Raw genomic sequence first — 24,390 nt, 5'->3', positions numbered from 1 at the left:
CAATTTATTTCACAGCGACTTCACATTTGCTCAACTGCATGTGGACTTTCTTCTCATGGTGTAGCTCTTTCAAGGGGATACCCCAGAGCCTGTATCCTGCTCATCCAGCACAGCTTCCATGTTATCTCACTCCCAGAGACTCAATACTTCTTACTGTATTAACCCCTTGCCACTGGGTTTGTGACACTGGGAGGTGGGAGTGAGGTTTAAAGTCATGAAACTGTCATGATTGGCTATCACGGCGGTCACATGATCGGAAAGCACCTGACCGCAAGTAGTGATCAGGACCTTTCCATGAGGCGCCAGTAAATGTGCCAAGAGCATGCAGGGTGCTCATTCTTGGCACATGTTTTGTTTACATTGGGTAAATATGCAGCCCCACAGCGCCAAGGCCCAGCTGGCGAGAGGCCGCATATTTGCGTACGCTTTGTGCCAAGGAGTTAAATAACACTCTACATATCTCTGAGCTTCTGTACTTCTGAGGATCCTCCCTCTTCCTCTTCCCTGTGACATACAGGCTAGATCCATAGGGGCTCTGTGACACAATGCTGATCCTGTATATGGGGCACCAGTCTCTAGGGAGGGGGGTTAGTCTCAGAAACCCGCTCACTACCAGAGCACACGGTCATCCCTGCCAAGTCACACTATTCTCTTACTGGATGGCATCTATAGCACTCAACACTTTTCTGGCTACTCATGGCAATGGCAGTCTAGCCATTCACTTTTGTAGCTTTTATCACTTGTTAACCCTTTAACCACTTCCTGTCCGGACACTTTTACCCCCTTCCTGTCCAGGGCAATTTTCAGCTTTCACACTTTGAATGACAATTGCACGGTCATGCAACACTGTACCAATATGAATTTTTTACCATTTTTTTGAGACAGATAAAGCTTTATTTTGGTGGTATTTATTCACCGCTGGGATTTTTATTTTTTTTGCTATGTAAATGAAAATGTTCAAAAATTTTGAAAAAAAGTGTTTTTCTTATAAAATTTTGCAAATAAATAATCTTTCAGCATAAATCTTGGCCGAAATGTATTCCGTTATCTTTTTAGTAAAAAAAAAAAAAAAAGCCAAATTAGTTTATAGCCAAAAATTATAATTTTTAAACATTTTTTTTATATTTTTATTTTATTTTTTTATATTATTATTTATGGGTTTTTTTTGCATACTGTCACCCTAGCAGTACAGTGTCACCATGGTTAGTTATATTTATTTATGTTTCATATAATTGTTAGCCCAGGTGGATTTGAAAAATGTTGCAGTTATTTGGGAAGATCCACCTGAAATAGCAATAACAATATATTAATTTTTGAATTTGCTATTTCAGGTGGATTTGTTATTTATATATCGAAACTATTCAGAAGGATTCAATATTTTCAGATGCCTTGGAAGAAATAATGCAAAATTTGGCAGCTCTGTGAAACTGAAATTCAATTTAAATCACAAATTTACTTGAATCTGAATTATTGCTGGAATTTGAAAATTTCATTTATTTCCACATGGGCTCGAACTACTATCAAATCATGTGACGTCATCCAAATGAAATAAATGAAACATGTATGTAGTTACATAGGGGGACATGGTGCATGTTCCATCCATTTTTAGGGTGCAAGCCACCACAAGCTGCCCTCTCACCCTATGACAACAGTATGGGGAGAAGTTCCCTGTACTAGCTGTCACTTTTTGAAAACAGAACGACTATGCGGGGCTCCACTCACATGGCTGAGTCATTCATTCACAGAGTTCTGTGAATTAATGAACTACAAGTCAGGTCAGCCTGTGCGGTTGTCAGCTTGTAGTTTTTCATGAACTACTACAGCGCTATGGAGCACTGTGGTAGTCCAAAGATTCTTCCTGTAACAGTGTATCTGCTTACCCATACAAGTTACGTGCACAGATACACCGACAGGTTTGCAGGAGTCCAATGCAATGCTTTCCAGGCTCAAAAAAAAAAATAGTAAATGTACATTTTTTTACCTGCAAAAAAAAATGGGCATTTATTTATTAATTTATTTATTTTTAAAAGTGAACTTATCTTTTCATTCCGTTATAACTTTTTTCAAATTTGTTTACATTTGTTACTAGGTTCATTCGTAGGTTCGGATACATCAAAATCCCTGAAAATAACATTTTTGGCTGAAAATTGATTTGTTACAAAACTAAATTCATGTCTAATACACAGCTTTAGCTCATCCTAGCTTAGGCTGCCCAGTTCATACCTCTAATTAATGCCAGTCCTTCCAGCAAAGTCCAGCAGCCGACTTCAGGCACCCTGACTGGTAACTGTTTTTTTCTTTCCTTTTTATTGGTTTAACTAGATGGACTTGGGTCTTTTTTTCAACCAGACCTTCTATGTAACTGTGCTGAGCATAGTTTTACACGATGCAGCATTCCTTCCTGTACTTTCCCTTGCAGAAGGCCCAAGGACCCAGATAGGCTGCCTCAGCTAGTATTTATAGCCCACCACAAGGGGAAGAGCCATAAACACCAGGCAGTTTCAAGCCTTAACCCCTTCATAATTTCCATGCAGCCTTACATACCATAATACAATAAAACAAACTTTATTAGGAACATGAGGTTTTTATTTCCTGTTTTGGCAGCATAAGTATAGTTTGGTTGAAAGTAACCTTACCTGTCTATGAAGTGAACATTTGACATCTGGGGAATGAAGGGTAGCCCAAGACTCAGGAGAAGAAAGCTTAGGGAGACTTTTTTGAAGTGCCAGATCTCCTTGATCTTTGTCTGCAGTAGAAAGTGCAGGATGGAAGAACTTAGCAGGGATTGGTAACAAAGGAATCAATGGATCTCCTGGCAGAGGAGGAGGTGGAGGGGATACTGGTGGAAAAATGTTAAAAAGTGGAACAAGTTAAGATTACACTAAATAATTATACAAGGTCAGTACATAATTATTGCATATCTAGAATCCATGATGGTCAAATGTATAAATAAAAAAGCAATATTAAGAACTTACAAAATATGCCCCTGTGCATCTTTAAAATAACACTGATTTATCATAGACTAGATAAAAAAGTTACCACAAGTCACAACTAAGTGTATACCAGAATTACAACATTCATTATCTTTTTATTTGCTTGTACTGTGAAGTAATTAATTCCCAAAGAGCTTCAAAGAACAAAACAATTTTAAAATCAGGTCTTAATGAGGTTTGAAAAACTTAGAAACATCTGCTGTTTGTTTGCATTAGAAGAATAAAGCTGAGATTTCTGTGCCTCTGTTGTGAACTTTAAAAATTAATTTCCCCACAATGACTATAACTACAGAGATGCATAAGGCATCTCTGCTCCTAGGGGGAGCTAGACCATAATGGTTAGTGAGGAGCTGATTAGCAGCTCAGGTGAGATAGCCAGAGGGGTCAAATTCTGGTCAGGACTGAGAGACTTTGCAGGCCAGCCCCTCTGGAATTTCCCTCTGCTGTGAGGCTTTTAGAAGAGGGCATTGGAGGCAGTTTGTGGATCTGAAGAGTGGCTGGTTACACTCTTGAGGGATCCCCAACAGGAGGCTTGGCAATGGGCTGGGACTCCCTTAAAAGTGGATGAGCCTGCTCAGTAAGAGAAGAGTGGTGGTGGAGAGAGGAGTTTGAGGAAGGAAGATGTGAGGCTGGAGGAAGAAGGCTGCCAGGAGACCTGGTGGGATGGGGCCTGCCTGCGAGTCTGGAGCTGGAAAAGAGGAAAACTCAGGACTCACTGACCCCCTGAGAGAGGACCACCTGTATGGCAGGGAAGGAGCAGCCCAGCTGATAAGCCTGGTAGCAGCAGTCATTCTGTAAGTGGAACAGGAGAAGATCTGAGTAAGTACACAGTCACTGGGTGGATAGGGGAAGGAAAAAAGTCTACAGATTGCTGGATCAAGAGGAGTTCATCTAGGGTCTGGGGTGGTTCAACTAGGAGCTGCTGGCTAGCACTCCAACAGAGACTGTCACAACTCAGGAAAATGTCCTCAGATTTTTGTTCCATTGGGCATCCTATACACTCCTTACCCTATCCAAGTTTTAATCCACTTAATAAAATAACAAAACCAACACTCAGGGCCTGATTTCTGTCTGCGGATGAAAGCTTGTGTGGAAAATGCTGACTGGCTGTGCAGGACTATAAGGGGACCAAAATTCATCAGCAATCCTTAAGGTGGTAGTGCTACATTCAGAATATTTAACCACCTCCCACCTGGCCAAAGTACATAAACGGCCAGGTGGGAGCTCACCGGTCCTCAGAACACGTGCCTGCACGCGGCCTTTGGCCACGCAGCAGCACAATTCTGTGATGGCTGTGTCCCTCAGACACAGTCCATCTCGGATTGGGATATGGGCTCTCTGATTGGCCCTCCCAATCATGTGATGGCTATGTCCAATCACAGCTGTCTCAGAATGTCAACAGAGACACGTGTCTCTGCAGTTGTTTCCCTCCATTGAGCTCTTAAAGAGCTCAGTGGGGGGGGGGGGGGGGAGTGGGGATGCTGCAAACTGTGACAGTTGATCTGTGTAGCTGATGATTTTATTCATCAGTTACACAGATCTGCAGCCATCCCACACCAGTGCACCAAGCATCATTTGTTCCTGTCCACATGTCAACATCTGTCAGTATCCCACAAACATCTGTCAACATCTGTCATAGTGTACAGTGCACAAAACAAATAAATAATAATAAACAAACATTTAAAGTCCCCCCGTCCTCTCTTGCGCACATGCAAAGGCAAACGCACGCATTGGTCTCATACGCATAGATAAACAGCAATATATAGACAGTATATAGGTGCAGCGCTATGAATAATATAGACATGTAATAAACCAATGACAATAATCAGCGTGCAATAGCGTGGTGATTAAAGTAATACAAGGTATATGGTATAACGTCCAAATAAAACCATGTGATAAGAAGATCCTGTAGAATCTCAGTTTGTAGTGGGAATATGTGATCCAGAGGTGATAGATAATGAAATAGAATGCGCATGAAATAATAGATAGATAATGAAATAGAATAAATCAGATAAGAAAAGACATATACTGACCAAAAATTCAGGATGGCCACCAGCAGTGGCTAGATGTCCAGAAGCTGTAGCCCTCTGGACATCTAGCCACCGCTGATGGCCAGATAAGACGGATGATTTTCCTAAAGCGTATTTAATACGCACTTCTGGTGAGTGCGCATTCTATTTCATTATCTATCACCTCTGGATCACATATTCCCACTACAAACTGGGATTCTACAGGATCTTCTTATCACATGGTTTTATTTGGACGTTATACCATATACCTTGTATTACTTTAATCACCACGCTATTGCATGCTGATTATTGTCATTGGTTTATTACATGTCTATATTATTCATAGCGCTGCACCTATATACTGTCTATATCTTTCTGGAAGGTGTATTGGTTACCTTTTTTTTGGTGTTCCAGCTGCTTTTCTGTCATATCATTAACAGTTCTTAAGGTAGCGCTCGCAAGATAATCTATTACACATAAACAGCAATATCACCACACGTGAGGTATCTCCGCGAACGTCAGAGTGAGAGCAATTATTCTAGCACCTGACCTCCTCTGTAACTCTAAACTGGTAACCCGTAAAGGATTATAAAGCGTCGCCTATGGAGATTTTTAAATACTGTAGTTTGGCACCGTTCCATATGTGTGCGCAATTTTAAAGCGTGACATGTTTGGTATCTATTGACTCAGTGCAACACCATTTTCTATTTTACCAAAATGTGGGTATTATATTGTGTTTGTGTGCATCAAAATCCTTTAACAGCTTCCCACCTAGCCACTGCACATAAATGGCCAGGTGGGATCTTCACTGTTCTGAGTGGATGTGTCTGAATGTCCCTCAGAACCTGCGCTCTTGGTGTGCCTGTGTCCCCTAGACACAGCGCAACACCGCATGGCAGAAGGGTTCTCTAATTGGCCCTTCTAATCACATGATGGCTGTGTCCAATTAAAGCCATCATGTGATGTCAACAAAGCTGCCAGTCTGTTGACTGACTCTGCCTCTTCTCACACAGAGTAGAAGCAGAGCCGATCTGTGTAAAACACACACATCACCCTATAGTGCCCCCCACACAGCTGTCAATGCACCAGTGATCCACATCTGTCACCCAGTACCAGTGATTCACATCTGTCACACAGTACCAGTGGTAATCCACATCTGTACCAGTGAGTCACATCTGTCACAGTGTACCCGTGTAAATTCCACATCTGTACCTGTGATCCACATTTGTCACGGCAGTCCAGTGTAAATTCCTCATATGTACCAGTGATACACATCTGTCATAGTGTACCAGTGTAAATTCCACATCTGTACTAGTGATCTACAGCTGTCACGGCATACCAGCATACATTCCACATCTGTACCAGTGATCTACATCTGTCTCAGTATACCAGTGTAAATTCCACATCTGTCATAGCTTACCAGTTTAAATTCCATATCTATACCTGTGATCCACATCTGTTATGGCATACCAGTGTAAAACTAACATCTGTACCAGTGACCCACATCTGTCACGGTGTACCAATGTAAAATGTGCATCTGTACCAGTGATTCACATCTGTCACAGTGTACCAGTGTAAAATTCACATCTGTACCAGTGATCCACATCTATCATGGTGTACCAGTGGTCATCCACTTCTGTACCATTGATCAACATCTGTCATGGCCTACCAGTGTCAAATCCATATCTGTCACAGTGTACCAGTGCTCATCTACTCCTGTACCAGTGATCAACATCTGTCATAGCCTACGAGTGTCAAATCCACATCTGTCACAGTTTACCAGTGCTCAATATCTGTCACACAGTACTAGTGTACCTGAACGTCTCTCAGAACGTGGCCACGCAGCTGCATGCTCTTGGTGTGCCTGTGTCCCCTAGACACAGAACAACACTGCACGCCAGAAGGGCTCTCTGATTGACCCTTCTGATCACATGATGGCTGTGGCCAATCACAGCCATCATGTGATGTCAACAAAGCCACCAGTCGGTGGACTAATTCTGCCTCTCCTCACACAGAGGAGAAGCAGAGCTGATCTGTGTAAAACACACACACATCACCCCATAGTGTCCCCCACACAGCTGTCAGTGCACCAGTGATCCACATCTGTCAGACAGCACCAGTGATCCACATCTGTCAGACAGTACCAGTGATTCACATCTGTCATACAGTACCAGTGGTAATTCACATCTGTACCAGTGATCCACATCTGTCACGGTTTACCAGTGTAAATTCTACATCTGTACCTGTGATCCACATTTGCCACGGCGTACCAGTGCAAATTCCACATCTGTACCAGTGATCCACATCTGTCACAGCGTACCAGTGTAAATTACATATCTGTACCAGTGATCCACATCTGTCACGGTGTACCAGCGTAAAATCCACATCTATACCTCTGATCCACATCTGTCACGGTGTACCAACATAAAATCCACATCTATACCTGTGATCCACATCTGTCACGGCATACCAGTGTAAAATTAACATCTGTACCAGTGATCCACATCTATCACGGTGTACCAATGTAAAATTCACATCTGTACCAGTGACCCACATCTGTCACGGTGTACCAATGTAAAATTTGCATCTGTACCAGTGATCCACATCTGTCACAGCGTACCAGTGTAAATTACATATCTGTACCAGTGATCCACATCTGTCACGGTGTACCAGCGTAAAATCCACATCTATACCTCTGATCCACATCTGTCACGGTGTACCAACATAAAATCCACATCTATACCTGTGATCCACATCTGTCACGGCATGCCAGTGTAAAATTAACATCTGTACCAGTGATCCACATCTATCACGGTGTACCAATGTAAAATTCACATCTGTACCAGTGACCCACATCTGTCAGTGTACCAGTGTAAAATTCACATCTGAACCAGTGATCCACATCTGTCACGGTGTACCAACATAAAATCCACATCTATACCTGTGATCCACATCTGTCACCGCATACCAGTGTAAAATTAACATCTGTACCAGTGATCCACATCTATCATGGTGTACCAATGTAAAATTCACATCTGTACCAGTGACCCACATCTGTCACGGTGTACCAATGTAAAATTTGCATCTGTACCAGTGATCCACATCTGTCAGTGTACCAGTGTAAAATTCACATCTGTACCAGTGATCCACATCTGTCACGGTGTACCAGTGGTCATCCACTTCTGTACCATTGATCAACATCTGTCATGGCCTACCAGTGTCAAATCCACATCTGTCACAGTGTACCAGTGCTCATCTACTCCTGTACCAGTGATCAACATCTGTCACGGCCTACCAATGTCAAATCCACATCTGTTGCAGTTTACCAGTGCTCAATATCTGTCACACAGTACTAGTGTAAAATCCACATCAGTGCCAGTGAATAACATCTGTCACAGTGTACCAGAGTAAAATCCACTCCTGTACCAGTGATCAATATCTGTCACAGAGTATCAGTGTGAAATACACATCTGTACCAGTGATAGACATCTGTACCAGTGAACATCAAAATCAACATCAGCAATATCAGCAGTGCAGCATAAACATGTCTAAAAAATTATACACCAGCAAGGAGGCTTTCCAGATACTGAGTATGACGGATGAGAGTAGCGGGCAACTCTCTCTGTCAGACTCAGATTCTGAGTATGAATCAGTTGAAAGCAGTGGGTTAGCAACGGATTCTGAGGAGGAGAGAGTCCAAACAAAGAGGTTCAGGAGATCTGAGGAGGAGCAGGCATCCACCAGCAGTGCAGTGGCGAGTACAAGCAGCGCAGCACTCCCAGAAGATAGCAGCAGAATGTATTTTGTGGTATAATATTTGGTATGTACATGCTATGTGTTAGAAATATCTTGTAAATGGACAACTTTGTGTAAAAAAAAAATACATTTTCATTTCCTTTCTTCATTTTCTGAAAACTTGTGGAAAAAAATGATATGTTCAAAAGACTCATTATGCCTCATAGAATATACATTGTGGTGATTTCCTTCCAAAATGGGGTCATTTTGTGGGTAATTCCACTGTCCTGGTGCTCCAGGGCCTTCAAAAATGTAACAGGTAGTCATGAAATGAGATTTATTTTTTATATTACAGGTACTTATATAGTGCTGTCAATTTATGCAGCACTTTACATATATATTGTACGTTTACATCAGTCCATAACTCTCAAGGGGCATACAATCTAAGGTCCCTAACTTACATTCATACACATACTAGGGCCAATTTAGACAGAATCCTATTAACCTACCAGCATGTCTTTGGAGTGTGGGAGGAAACCGGAGTACCCAGAGGAAGCCCATGCAGGCACAGGGAGAACATACAAACTCCAGGCAGGTGGTGCCGTGGTTGGAATTCGAACCAATGACCCTAGTACTGCCAGGTGGAAGTGCTAACCAATTAGCCACTGTGCTGCCCATGTGTCATTTATGCCTCCAGAATGCCTATAGGTACTACTTGGATGTTGGGTCTCTGTATGTAGCCAGTCTGTGGAAAAGTCTTACACATGTGGTATCCCCATACTCACGATGAGCAGTAGAATGTGCTCTGGGGTGAAGCTGCAATTATGCATATGCTGTGTGAGAGGAATAACCTGTTAATATAACAATTGTGTGAAAACAAAACACATTTTATTTACTTTCTTCATTTTCCAAAGAATTGTGGGAAAAAAATTACAGCTTAAAAAAAACTCACCATGCATCTTAATAAATACCTTGGAATGTCTACTTTCCAAAAAGGGGTCATTTGGGGGTATTTGTACTGCCCTGGCTTGTTAGTGTCTCAAGAAATTAGATAGGCCATCAGTACTTCAGGTTTGATCAGGTGTCCTCTATTTTCAAAGATTGGTACCATAGCTTGTAGACTCTATATCTTTCACAGAGACCAAATAATATACACCGATTGTGAATATTTTTACCAAAGCAATGTAGCAGTATACATTTTGGACCAAATTTATGAAGAAAAATTACTTACCGTATTTGCTGGCGTATAAGACAACTGGGCGTATAAGACGACCCCCTACTTTTCCTGCTAAAATGTAGTGTTTGGGCTATACTCGCCGTATAAGACTACCCCTCTTCCAATGCACACCAGTGGGAGGAATAGTGCCCCATCATCGGTGTCAGTGGGAGGAATAGTGCCCCATCATTGGTATTAGTGGCAGGAATAGTGCCCCATCATTGGCATTAGTGGCAGGAATAGTGCCCCATCATTAGTATCAGTGGGGGGAATAGGTGCCCCATCATTGGTATCAGTGGCAGGAATAGTGCCCCATCATTAGTATCAGTGGGGGGAATAGGTGCCCCATCATTGGTATCAGTGGCAGGAATAGTGCCCCATCATTGGTATCAGTGGGAGGAATAGTGCCCCATCATTGGTATCAGTGGCAGGAATAGTGCCCCATCATTAGTATCAGTGGGGGGAATAGTGCCCCATCATTGGTGTCAGTGGGAGGAATAGTGTCCCAACATTGGTGTCAGTGGGAGGAATGGTGTCCCATCATTGGTGTCAGTGGGGGGTGGAATAGTGCCCCATCATTGGTGTCAGTGGGGGGTGGAATAGTGCCCCATCATTGGTGTCAGTGGGGGGGGGGGAATAGTGCCCCATCGTTGGTGTCAGTGGGGGGGAGGAATAGTGCCCCATCGTTGGTGTCAGTGGGAGGAATAGTGCCCCATCATTGGTGTCAGTGGGAGGAATAGTGCTCCATCATTGGTGTCAGTGGGAGGAATAGTGCTCCATCATTGGTATCAGTGACACCAATGATGGGGCACTATTCCTCCCACTGACACCAATTACACTTGCTGACCCTGTTCTAGTATGGTGCTGCTGCAGCCAGCATATGTGGTTGCAGCAGCACCTCTACACTGAACACTTACCTGCTGCTCCTGCACTCGATTTTCGTGGGGCCGCTCGGCTCCGCCCCCTCACCGGTGATTGGCCGCCTGTGTGCCTTTCCTGAGCTACAGTTCTGGCGGCCAATCACCAGTGAGGAGGAGGAGCCGAGCAGCCACGCGAACATCCAGTGGCCCAACTGAAGGAGCAGCCGTGCTTCCTGGACCGGATCGTCGTGGGACCGGAGCCAGGTAAGAAACAGCCCCTGCCCACCCCTGTACTTAGTGTCCCTTCCGTTGGAAGGGGGGGCGGCGGCGGCGGCACCGCGCCGCCCCCCTAAAAAGTGTCAGTATGCCGTATACCGGCGTATAAGACGACCCGCGACTTTTGTGAAGACTTTCAAGGGGTAAAAAGTTGTCTTATACACCGTAAAATACGGTATTTGCAAAATGTTATAATAGAAATGAAGAAAAATGTGTTTTCCAACTTTTCAGTCTTTTTTAATTTATAGCGCAAAACATTAAAAACCCAGTGCTAACTAAATACCACCAAAGGAAAGTTCTATTTGTGTGGAAAAAAAGGAAAAAAATTTAATTTGGGTACAGTGTTGCATGACTGAGTAATTATCATTCAACGTGTGAGAAAATTGGTCTGGGCAGGAAGGGGGTAAAAGTATCCTGTATTGAGGTGGTTAAATAGTGTGCACAGTCTTAGCATAGGTTCCATGTACATCTTATAATTGCTGCCAACTTTCTGGCTTCACCAACTGGGCTTTGCAAATAGGAAATTCACAAAAGCGGGGGGAAATCACTATGAAGATAATTACTAAACTTGTGCTGTTGGTGTACATATAGGAACTTCTTCTGCAGAGTTTGAGGGTGAGTGGTAGGTATACAGAAGTGACTCAGTCTACCTACAGGTGAAACTCAAAAAATTTGAATATCGTGCAAATGTTCATTTATTTCAGTAATGCATCTTAAAACATGAAACTAATATATGAGATAGACACATTACATGCAAAGCAAGATAGTTCAAGCCATGATTTGTCATAATTGTGATGATTATGGCTTACTGCTCATGAAAACCCCAAATCCACAATCTCAGAAAATTAGAATATTGTGAAAAGGTGCAATATTCTAGGCTCAAAGAGTCCCACTCTAATCAGCTAATTAAGCCATAACACCTGCAAAGGGTTCCTGAGCCTTTAAATGGTCTCTCAGTCTGGTTCAGTAGGAATCACAATCATGGGAAAGACTGCTGACCTGACAGTTGTGCAGAAAACCATCATTGACACCCTCCATAAAGAGGGAAAGCCTCAAAAGGTAATTGCAAAAGAAGTTGGATGTTCCCAAAGTGCTGTATCAAAGCACATTAATAGAAAGTTATGTGGAAGAGAAAAGTGTGGAAGAAAAAGGTGCACAAGCAGCAGGGATGACCGCAGCCTGGAGAGGATTGTCAGGAAAAGGCCATTCAAAAGCGTTGGGGACTTTCACAAGGAGTGGACTGAGGCTGCAGTCAGTCAAGCTGCTCCTGAACAACAAACAACATCAGAAGTGTCTTACCTGGGCTAAAGAAAAACAGACCTGGTCTGTTGCTCAGTGGTCTAAAGTCCTTTTTTCTGATGAGTGCAACTTTTGCATCTCATTTGGAAACCAAAGACCCAGAGTATGGAGGAAGAATGGAGAAGCACACACTGTAAGATTCTTGAAGTCCAGTGTGAAGTTACCACAGTCTGTGTTGATTTGGGGAGCCATGTCATCTGCTGGTGTTGGTCCACTGTGCTTCATTAAGTCCAGGGTCAACGCAGCCGTCTACCAGGAGATTTTGGAGCACTTTATGCTTCCTTCCACAGACATGCTTTATGGGGATGCTGACTTCATTTTCCAGCAGGACTTGGCACCTGCCCACACTGCCAAAAGCACCAAAACCTGGTTCAATGACCGTAGGATTACTGTGCTTGATTGGCCAGAAACTCGCCTGACCTGGACCCCTTAGAGAATCTATGGGGCATTGCCAAGAGAAAGATGGGAGACCGAACAATGCAGAAGAGCTGAAGGCTATTGAAGCATCCTGGTCTTCTATAACACCTCAGCAGTGCCACAGGCTGATAGCTTCCATGCCACGCTGTATTGAGGCAGTAATTACTGCAAAAGGGGCCCAAACCAAGTACTGAGTACATATGCATGCTTATACTTTTCAGAGGTCCGATATTGTTCTATGTACAATCCTTGTTTTATTGATTGCATGTAATATTTTAATTTTCTGAGATTGTGGATTTGGGGTTTTCATGAGCTGTAAGCCATTATCATCACAATTATGACAAATCACGGCTTGAACTATCTTGCTTTGCATATAATGAGTCTATCTCATTTATTAGTTTCACCTTTTAAGTTGCATTACTGAAATAAATGAACTTTTGCACGATATTCAAATTTTTCGAGTTTCACCTGTATTTTTAGTGAACCACACAGTGTCAAGTACAATTTTTTTTTTGTACTACGAGCTCTGTCTTTTTATAAAGAAATCCTTTGTACAGTCCTATATCTGCTAAAGTCCTCAAAAAACAAAATGTAATACAATTACAAGACAGGATAACTGGCTAATTTAAGGTAATGCTGTCCAGGGACATGTCCAGGAGAGTAAAATAGCTTTTTATGTCTGCGAGTAAACAAACACTGATTTGAAGAGTCTTCAAATTAATTCCTTAAAGCCTGGAGACAATCTAGAATCCTAGGCACAGAGTGTATAGAGATATACCTTGTACAAATCCTAGAAGAATGTATCCAATAATGTAACGACAAAATGTATCCAAGGTAAAAATAAACCCTGCATCTTCCCAGGTCTCCTATCATACACTGAAATGACAAAACTCAAGGGAATTACAAGGGGAAGGTTTTAATCTCAATTTGGCCATTAAAGTCAATGAACAAGAAGCAGGGTTTTATATATATATATATATATATATACATACTGTATTTATAAGCACGCACACACACAGTACAGTACTGGCACGTCCATCAGGTATAGGTCCTAGATGGGTGGAGCCCAACAGGTGCATGGTGCTGAAAAGCTTGAGAAGCACTAACTGATCTGGTGGTGTGTGCTTTGAAAGGGAAAGGTAGAACCTTTGCCCTGTTGTCATAGGCTTGAATAAGCTCTTAAATCCATCTGGTGACAGTGGAATTGTAGGCAGTTTTTCCTCTATTAGTCAGTGTGTCACCCTAATTAAGATTGTGGAAAGGGAACTGTGACTAAGGGATAAATTCAAACAGGGCACACCACAACCTTATGTTTGTGTAGCATAATAAAGGGCTCCTTAAAATTTAAGGCTGCCAACACAGGAACTTGCCTTGCCAACATGAAAGGCAACCTTGTGAGTAAGAGATAACAGAGAAATGTTCCTAACAGGTTCAAAACAAGGTTCCCGATGAACTGTCATAACCAGATTGAGATATCAAGGATTCTTTGGGGAGCATACAAGAGGAATAATGTGAGAGACACCTTGTATGATGGCCTTTACTAAGAAATAAGAGGCAGAACCACCAAGGCTGAGATTTGACACTTAATTGGTACTCGAGGCCAACCATTGATCTAAATCAGAAAAGACAGGATTCATGGGAACTTTCTGGATTGGAATTTCCTTTTCTTGTACCAGGATGAATAAACCTTCCATGTAAATGTAGTGAGAAGGGAATTCTTAGCTTTAAAGAGCATAGGGTTAACTGGATCCAACAGGTCCCTGTCCCTTTAGGATCTGGACTTCAACAGCCAGGCCATTAAAGCCAACAACCAATAAAAATGTAGTGTTATATTGGCTTTTGGGAAGATCCAGATGATCTGGGAGGGCCCAATGAGAGTCTACTAGGAACCTAGCTAGGCCAAAGTACCACAGCCAGTTCAGTGTGATGAATACCCTTCATCTTGATCCTGGCAAGCAGATGAAGAAGGCATTTCAGAGCAGGAAAGGCATAGATCAGGCTGAACTGATCCCACAATGAGTCACCAAAGCTTCCACTGCAAGGGCTAGAGGATCATTGCACCTGGAGACAAACCTGCTTGGTTTGCTTTTGAACTTGGAAGTGATGAGGTCTACATCCAGCATGCCCCATCTATAACAGAGGTTTTCAAATACATCAGGGTGAAGAGGCCATTCTCTGGAGTCCATTCACCACCAATTTTCCATACCTAAGATGTGGACAGCTGACAGGGCTGGAATATAAATTTTGCCTATGCCAGAATCATATTTACTTCTCTTTGAGTAGCAAGACTTCTGGTTCCTTCCTGATGGTTGATGTAAGCCAATGCTGTGATATATTAGTTACATCATTTATAAGGATGAAAAAAGACACAGGTCCATCTAGTTCAACCTTTGCATGCATTCTTGTGTGATTTTTATTCACTAACAATTCTTATAGCCCTGAAGAAGACATCTAAACATCTTTTGTTGTTGTTGATGCTAATATCACTTTCAGGGTGAGAGAGTTCCACTTACTGCTCTAAGAGTCTTCTAACCTCAAACTATGGCCTTTTCAGGGACTGTATGGTCTATGCTATGCCAGTCATTAAAGAGTTCCTAAAAATTAGAAACAATGGCTTTGAAATGAAAGAGCTCATTTAATTTATGACTCATGGGTGTATGCCATCTGGTCCAGGTGCTTTATTTACCTTTATTTTCTTCCTTTTCTGTGAGCCCCTACCACTCCTAACTACAGTAACTCATCTTCCTATCTGATGATCCTGACTTACCCCTCCACCCTCTACATCAGTCCCATGAACCACCTTCTCAGTGAGCAGAAGACCCCTTTCAAGGTTGTCAGTTCTGCCCAGTGTTGCAACTTGCTGCTCCAGATCTCTAATGTGAGCTTCCAGAAAGGTAACCCGCTCACATCTGTTGCAGCTGTATCCACCCTGGAGCTGTTGCTCCATTGTTGTATACATGCGGCACACAAAACCTTCCATCTTGCTAGCACTTATTTTCCCAGGTACAATATTAATATTACTAACAGGGAATATCAGATGTCACTTACAGGAGAGAGGTAGGATCCAGGAGGCATGCTACTTCTACCAGTTTTGTCCTTTTCAGCGAGCATACTGTACCTCTTCAGGGACAGGGTTCCGCAGATGCCCTGGACCTATAAAGCACTGAATCAACAAGTTGCACGACAGTATCTAGGTAGGTGCCTTCAGCAAAGTATAAAGCTTAAACAGCCTCCATGGCAATGCCAAAGCAAGCTCAGCCAATCTGGAAAGCTGAACAATTACCCCCTTCAGACTCTGCAGCTACTGAAATAAACTTGCTACATTAAAATGCTGATAAAATTTTTAAAAAATAAAATGTTTCTTCTCTCAGAGGAGAATGTCCATTCTCCTAGGACACTAGCATTAACGGATGCATGGGCATGACCAAAAAGCATAGAGGTAGTACTACTCTACATGCAGAGGGACTGCTGACCCTATTCTATAGCAACTGACACCAGGACTCCAGTGCCATTATGGGAAAGAAAAAATGGTGCACGAAAATCAACATTTTTTTTTTTCAATTTGCTTAGGCTAGGGGTGAACAACATAGTTAAAGTTGTGTGGGAGAGGTAAAAAGTGTGCACTTCCATTTAAATACCTTCACTGTAGTTGAGATTTGCTGCTGAGAGAAGATTGTATTAAACTAGCAGTACAAGTGAGGTTCTGAGCTGTGTGAGGTTTGCTACTTAAAGCACATTGCTGTTTAGGTGTATAATGTAATACAAAGGAGATAGTTCAATGCAAAGAGTAGCATAGCATGGTAAAGCTTTGAAAGTGATCTACAATAGTATTGTGTGGGGCTGTGTTTGCTGTGAAAAGGCCGTGTGAGGCTTTCTGTAAAGTATAGTGTCACAATAAAAGCACAGTTAACACAAAGACATATCACACCCCAGGGGATAGCAGAACAGGGTTAAAAGCTATAGCATTATTGTAAATTGTAGCAGTGTTTACATTTTAAACTATTCTCATATAGGTAATCATGTCTTCCCAGGTTGGTAACGTGTTTCAGTGTACATCCTACTTTATGTACGAGTTCCTTGAACAACCAATCAAGAACAAATACTGTTGTGCAAAATGTGAGCAAGTTGTTTGAAATCCCAGATCCTGGATCTGAAGAATTAAAGTGGTTGAAAAGGTTGAAGGTTTTTTTTACCTTCCAGCGATGTGCACGAGAGCTTTGGCTCTCCTCATTGGCTGAGACAGCAGTGGGAGTATTTTCATAAATACTATCTGTGCCACAAGCCACTCCAGAAAGGGAACAGGCGATAGGGAGTTGAACAAGTGGCTGAGAAACTGGTGTAAGACGGAGTATTTTGGGTCCAAGGAGAACTGGGTTACCTTTTCAGTCTGTTATTGAATCTGCTGCATCTAAAAGGGACCTGATGTTGACTGGTGAAATGGAACTGCAACGTCAACAAAAGATTGCCATTTCATATATATATTGTAGGACAATTTCATGTCAAGAATGGTAAAAGCCCCCAACTAAGAAAAATGTTTTGTTGAATCTACTAATTTCAAACAAAATGGAGCTTATTACAGATGTGCAGGTTAAGGAAAGCTTTGGTAATAGTGATCATAGAGTAAGCAGATTTGCCATAAGTTATAGGAAAGAGAAGTGTGTTGGTGAGACATGAACTCTAAATTTCAAAAAAGCTAACTTCAATAAGCTGAGATCCTTACTGCACTATGCCAAATGTTTGCAACACAGAGCACAAAAGGCAAGTGGGAGTGTTTTAAAGATGAATTAAGCCAGTGAACTGGTTACAAACAACCAGTGGAATTGGTACCATTTGGATGAAAATAAAAAATATGCAAAATACATGTGTACAAATTGTCAATTAATTAAAGTATTTGTTGACCAATGCCAGAAGTCTGCTAAGCAGAATAGGTGAGTTGGAAGCTTTGGTGCATGAACAGAACTGATTTAATTGGTATCACTGAATCTTGGCTTCATTCTTCACATGACTGGGCCATTAATACTCCTGGCTATGTTTTCTTTCGAAGAGACAGGGTAAAAATGAAAGGTGGTGGTGTCTATCTCTATGTAAGAAGTGACCTCAGAGCTAGTGTGAAAGAGGACCTAGTTGATGGAGAGTGCGATAAGGCTGAAGCATTATGGGTGGAACTGCACATGGAGGTGCGTACTACAAAGGTAATCATTGGAGTTTGTTATAGGCCTCCCAGTATTAATGAGGAGGTGGAGATTCAGCTCCTTGCACAAATCGAAAGGGCTGCAAGGGCTGGGACAGTGATAATAATGGGGGATATTAACTGCCCAGAAATTGACTGCAGTAATGATACTGCAGGAACAGTTAAAGAGCAAACATTTTTAAACCTACTACAGGACAATTTTACAGCAGTTCATAGAGACCCCAACTAGGAATGATGCCCTGCTAGACTTGGTAATCTCCTTGTCAAAGATTTTTATTTCAACATGGAGCACATAAGAAAAAACATACAAACAAGCAGGCCACTGTGAGGCCGAATGTAAAACAGGATACCAGCAGTACAAAGAGCGAAACAAATCCAAGACCTAATGACTTGGGAAAATGATACATATGAACAGTACAAGATAAACATGTAGGACACAGAAAATTGTAACACAGGAAGAGCCTGGTAATATCCAGTAAATACTGAAATTCTAGAAGTATTAGCCTGAAAACAAGCTACTACAGGGTACAGTAAGCTTCTATAACCCAAGTGGTAGTGACAAAATATGGCCTGAGGAAACAATCAAAAAAGACTGCAGAGAGACAAAGAAGTATAAAAGACAAAAGCACAGCCAAGTCAACTAATCAGTCACAGGCGCGGCTGTTGCAAGATAGCAAATGAAAAACACACGCACAGATACAAACACAAATAATAGAAAGGAAGAATAGAGCCGGAAGAGAAGGCAAAGAAGAAAAGAAAAGAAAAAGGTCCCTAAGGGTGGCACATCACATCATAAGCGTAAAGAAAACAGAAATTTACCATGGCAAAAGTACCATCTCATCAAAATCAGGGGGAAGGCAGTGTGTAATCCAAGGCTTACAGGTCAGCTTGAACCTTTCAAGCAAATCCTTTTCCAGTGCTTTTATTTTGGCGTGCACAATGGCATGGTACATTCTATGTTTAGTCTCAGCCAATGTTAAAGAGGAGGACCGCCATGCCCAAGCTATAGTCTGTTTAGCGGCTGTCAGAGGCTGAAGAAGAAGTTTAAATTGTCTGCGGGTTAATGGCGCAGGTTTAAGATTAAGGAGGGCAGTGGTAGGGTCAGGTGGGAGGCTCGTCTCAAACATAATAGATGCGAGCGTAAAAATGTTCATCCAAAATGAGTAAACCACCGGACACTCCCACCAAATATACCAAAAAGCACCCAGGTGAGGACAGGCGTGGAAACAGAGTGCCGAGCTGTTCGGAGCAAATTTAGCAATTCTATTGGGAACCAGATACCACCTGGTCAAGACCTTATAATTAGCCTCCAACGCCACTACGTTGGGGAAGGATGATTTGGTAACCTGCCAGATCTTCATCCAGTCATTTGGGTCCAACAGGCAGCCTAAATTCCTCTCCCATTTTGTAACATAAGATGGTGTATCACAATTAGGTTTAAAAAGGATCGGTTTATAAAGGGTCGAAACAAGGCCTCTGGCACGTGGGTCTTTAAGGCATGTTCCCTCAAACTGGGAAAGATGTGTCAACACTCCGTGGGCAGCGATGTAAGGGGAGTAAAAGTGCTTAATTTGCACATAACTAAAGACCTCAGAGCACGGGAGGCCAAAGGAATGCAGAGAGTAGAGAAGGACAAAAAAGAGGAAGCATTGACCAAGCTATATAGGCATATAAGGCCCATGGCATTCCATAAATGAAATGAGGCAGGGCTTTCCCAAGCCAGATGAAAGGCGGGGTTTTTGAAGAAGGAAAGCAACTGATGATGAGTGGATTGTAAACTGTATGTGGTCTTGAATTTATCCCAGATAGACAAAGAATGTTTAGTGATGGGTTCTTTAAAGAGGTTCGATCTGCCAATCGGAGCCATAACAGGTCAGCTACTGTCAAAGGGTCACAATAAACAGACTCTATAGATGCCCATAAGGGAGTTTCACCAACAGCGTGATACTTAGGTAATTGAGCTAATTGAACTGCATAGTAGTAGGAGGAAAAACTGGGTAAACCCAACCTGCCACATGGCTTGGGAGAAACAGTGTGGAACTGGGTATCCTCAGTTTTTTTGTTCCCCAAACAAAAGTCAAAGCCCTCCTCTGCAAAATACGAAGAAAGTAAGCCAGGATAGGGATGAGCAAAACTCAATCATGGATCACTGGCTTATGTGCTTCCCACAAAATAAGAGGGGATACATTTGGTGTGGAATTATGCAATAAATAGTCCTTAAGAGCTATCTCAATGTCTGCACGAAAAGACAGGTTTTTAAGCAAAGATTTATTAAGGCACCAGGAGGTGTCGTGGGCCATTGATATAGGAGAAGCTATTGTGGTCAGCACTGCACTATGATCCAACCAAGTAAATGGGATAATGAAAGATGATAAAGTTCAGGAACCATGCCGATACTCAAAAAGATGTGATCAATGTGCGAGAAAGATTTATGTGGATGCGAATAGTAAGTATAAAGTTTTTTAGGATTTAGTTCATGCCAGGAATCAGCCAATTTGTGCTTGATAAGTAGATGGTTAAATGAAGGCTTAGTAGGACTAGTAGACAGGGAAGGGCACGATTTATCCAAAATGGACATTAAAACCTGATTGTACCCAACCTATGGGAGGCTACTACTTCAAATAGATGGGAGAGGAAAGATGTAGGGTGCCTGGTGGGGGCATAATATGACACAATGGTGACATCCGCATCCATGAGTTGACCGGAGAGAATTAGATAACGTCCTTCTGGGTCTCTAACCTCGGCTGAGAGAGTAAAGGGTACTGAGCGATGAAACGCTATCAATACACCACGTTGTTTAGTTACGATAGACGTGGTATAGACTTGGGGATAGCGGGGAAAAATTAGGAGTGGCTTGCCTTGAGAAATGCGTTTCCTGGAGGCAAACGATTTGGGCCTTCTTGGCTGTGAACGAACGAAAAGCTTTTGTGCGCTTTTGAGGAATATTGAGTCCCTGAACGCTCAGGGATAGAATGTTCAAGGGGGCCATAACAAAGCAATTACTGTATCCAAGAGACGGAGTTGCCATGTGTGAAGCGCCACTCCTCAGGGAGGAAAGATTAGGGAAAAAAAGCCAGAAAAATACAGGGAAGAAAGCAGGACATAATAAACAACAGCATTCCAAATGTAGCATACATAAATACTTTATAACCTGAGATGCAGACCTATTGGAGGGAGATCTGCGCACCAAAATAGTGTGGGCAACAGAGTGTATCGTTGTGGGAGCACAGGGAACAGTCCCAGAGAAATTAAGCCCTAAATATCAGTACTGAATATCACAACATTACTGATCCCAGTAGAAACATTGCACTCCATTGCTCCCACTGGCTATCCTAAGGGGGGACGAGGAAAGAGGCAAAAAAAAAAAAGACGGGAATAGGAAGTCAAGGAGAGGAGCAGGGAAAAAGAAAGGAATCGCCCTTGGAGCAAGGGGGAGCAAGCTGATGGTACAAGAAGCAATGAACCCCAGCAACCACCAGGGGTTGCATAGCCAGCCAACAACATCAGCGACATACAGATGAGGATGTAGGACAGGCAGTAGTAAAAAACATATTTATAACAATATAGCCTGCTGTGCAGTTTTGTGTACAGCATAGAAATTTGTTAGGCTCTGGAAACGCAGAGCGCTAGAAACAAAATAGAATGCTAAACATAATGGCTCATGTAAGAAAAACTGAGAAACCAAACAATAGAAGAAGTCCATTATGCAAGTTCTCACATCCTAGCGGTAAGATCTTAGCATTTATGAAAGGCCCTTGCGGGGGATAGGTTGGGGGATATGGGGAAATGGAGGGGGGAAGGGTGTGGGGATGGTAAGGAGGCAAGGGAAACACAGTGGATATCTTAATAAGCATATGCAAATAATGATACTTAACAAATGTGGGTCATGTTAATTAGTGTGGAGAAGGAACGAAGAGGAAGTTGATAGAAGTAACAGGTAGTATAGTTGCACAGGTCTCAAACCAATGAGGATTGCGAACGTCAACAGCTGGTGAAAGTAGCACCCCGCTGGGAGGATAAATGGAAGAGCACAGAATCCACAGGTGTAAAGGAATGGTCATCAGTCCATCGTGTCCTCCACTGCTGGGGCTGGGGAAGCAAATCGGGCACGTTTGTAAGCATTTTGGTGATTTCTTCTGACAGAAGCTGGATTAGATTTGCTTGGAGAGCTGGAGGCCGAATGCCAGCGTACACCATCAGAGTTGCGGGGCCGCTCTGTGAGCTGCAAATCCAGTAGAATGATTTGCAACTCCTCTGAAGAGCGACAAACATGTTTGGAACCTTGATATGAAAAGCAGGGAGGGAAAAAGGAAAGCCCCATTGATAGGGAATGTGGTGTTGCTAGAGAATTAGGAGCTGCAGCTTCATGGCACGCCTCAGAGAGATGGTAAGAGAAGACAAGTCCGTGAAAATTTGATACTGGTGGCCCTGGAAACATAAATTTTCTTTACCTCTGGCTGACACTAGGAGTTGTTTTTTAGTACGGTAGTAATGGAATTTAGCTATGATGTCCCTGGGTGGGCCTTCCTACTTTTGAGGCATTAGAGCTTGGTGAACCCTGTCCATTTCCAAATACTTAACAGGTATGGCCTGTAGTAATTCCTGAAATAGGGCCAGCATGGTTGCTTGGAGGTCTAAAATGGACTCCGGGATACCCCGGATAAACGAGTTAGAATGTCTGGCCCTATTCTCATAGTCTTACAGTCTAGTTTGCATTGTGAGGTTTTCTTCTCTAAGATTTTCATATTTCGCGTAGTGGTCCTGAGTACATGTTTCTAACTCATCCGCCCTGGTTTCATCCACATTGGTTTCAAGTTCAGCTGTATGGTGGCCTAACTCTCTTATTTCTCGTGTGAGACTAACCTTGATGTGGTCTGAAGTTTGCTTTAAGGCCCTGTGAAGTATGAGCTCAATATGCTTAAGGAGAACCGGGGATACAGCATCCCCTGAGGCCTGTTGTTCCCCATCTGATTCACCCTGGGAGTCTGGTGGGGACGAGTTGCATTTACCTGGGTGCTCTGAAGGTGTTGCTGAAAGCGCGGTTGCCGGCACCATCTTGGATTGGGCCCGTGCAATCTTTGATTTTGAGCCTCCCAAAACCATCCCGCTCGCATCTAGGGTAAGTCGGCTCCAGGGTGCAGCGATGAGCAGACGGGCTCAGCATCCAGGCTGTAGTGTCCTCCAGGAGCGGAGCTCTAAGCAGCCATGTCTGCTAATTTTCCAAGGCTGAGAGCTGCTCTCCAAGACTTAGACTGGGAGGGAATATTGGCATTGATGAACACAACACAGAAATGGGAGTTCTTCAAAAAGACTGTATGCGAACACACTGCAAGATATATTCCCATGGGCAACAAGTTTAAAAGGCTAAAAAATCAAACCTATGTGGCTTACGGACAAAGTTAAAGGCTATAGATATTAAGAAAAGAGCTTTTATTAAATATAAAAATGAAGGAACGCTATCATCGTTTAAACATTAGAAAGAATACAACAGATGGGTGGAGCCGCCATTTGCTGACGTCACGCCACCGCTGCCTGCCGGTAGTTGGAGCGGTGGCCATCTTGGTACACGTTTTATGCTTTTTTATTTCTGTCTCCAAGTGGATACTTTTTAATGTTCTAATAAATGCTACACTACATGCAACCTTATTGGCTCCTGTGGTGAGCTATTCCGTCTAGGACAAGGGCTGACTTCCCATCCAAGTGCCCATGACAAATTTGGTCCAGTTTAACCCTTTGGCTGCCTTCCATTCTCAGATGTTTAATGCTTTATTGCCTGTTACCAGTTTTCATCTGGTGAGTGTACATCCGAGGGAGGTGGTGGATTCTCTTGTGTGATCATAAGCACATTTGCACTCTGCACCCTAATTATACTGAGCCTTATGGTTTCATGGACAATTGCTTCCATTTATGGATATTTGACTATATAAATAGCAAGTATAACCATGGACAATGATGTAGAGTTTTATCCTATTTATATGTATCAGATTTTATATGTTTATTGTAACATCATTTACTATTGCACTTTATTTCATGGATCACCATGGACATTATTGTATTTAGATTCTGCCTGTGAAACACTTTATTGTTTGACATTTGCTTTTTTGAGCTGTTTAGCTGATATTTTCATGCTTTTACTTGATGCACTTTACTGTTGCACTCAGCTCATTGCATTCATGATGCACTTTACCATATTGTTTGATTTTTAGATTTTGCATTTACTAATGTTTTTTGCACTTTATGTGTTTCACTTTACCATTCCGCAATATATATATGCAAAAAGGAAATAAAGGCAGCAAAAATTGAAAATGAATGACAGATTGCAAAGGATAGCAGGACCAACCCCCAAAAATTCTTCAAATATATTAATAATAAAAAGGTCTAGTCCAAGCATGTA

General features: G+C 42.4%; 1 protein-coding gene across 2 annotated transcripts in view; it reads right to left on the bottom strand.

Moving 5' to 3' along the window:
• Positions 1 to 24,390, bottom strand: part of CACNA1I (calcium voltage-gated channel subunit alpha1 I) — a 1,904,325-nt gene that overhangs the window by 3,097 nt on the left and 1,876,838 nt on the right. For both annotated transcript variants that reach the window (XM_089683626.1, XM_089683627.1), the window contains one exon: positions 2,637 to 2,839. In XM_089683626.1, the coding sequence (XP_089539752.1) occupies positions 2,637 to 2,839 (203 nt within the window). The remainder of the gene's footprint in view (positions 1 to 2,636; positions 2,840 to 24,390) is intronic.

This window comes from Staurois parvus, unplaced genomic scaffold, assembly GCF_062004578.1.
Source record: "Staurois parvus isolate SC_StPar_1 unplaced genomic scaffold, SC_StPar_1.0 ptg000316l, whole genome shotgun sequence".
In the NCBI taxonomy this organism is placed as follows: Eukaryota; Metazoa; Chordata; class Amphibia; order Anura; family Ranidae; genus Staurois; species Staurois parvus.
The sequence above is the reverse complement of the archived record's forward strand: the minus strand, read 5'-3'. Positions and strand labels throughout refer to the sequence as shown.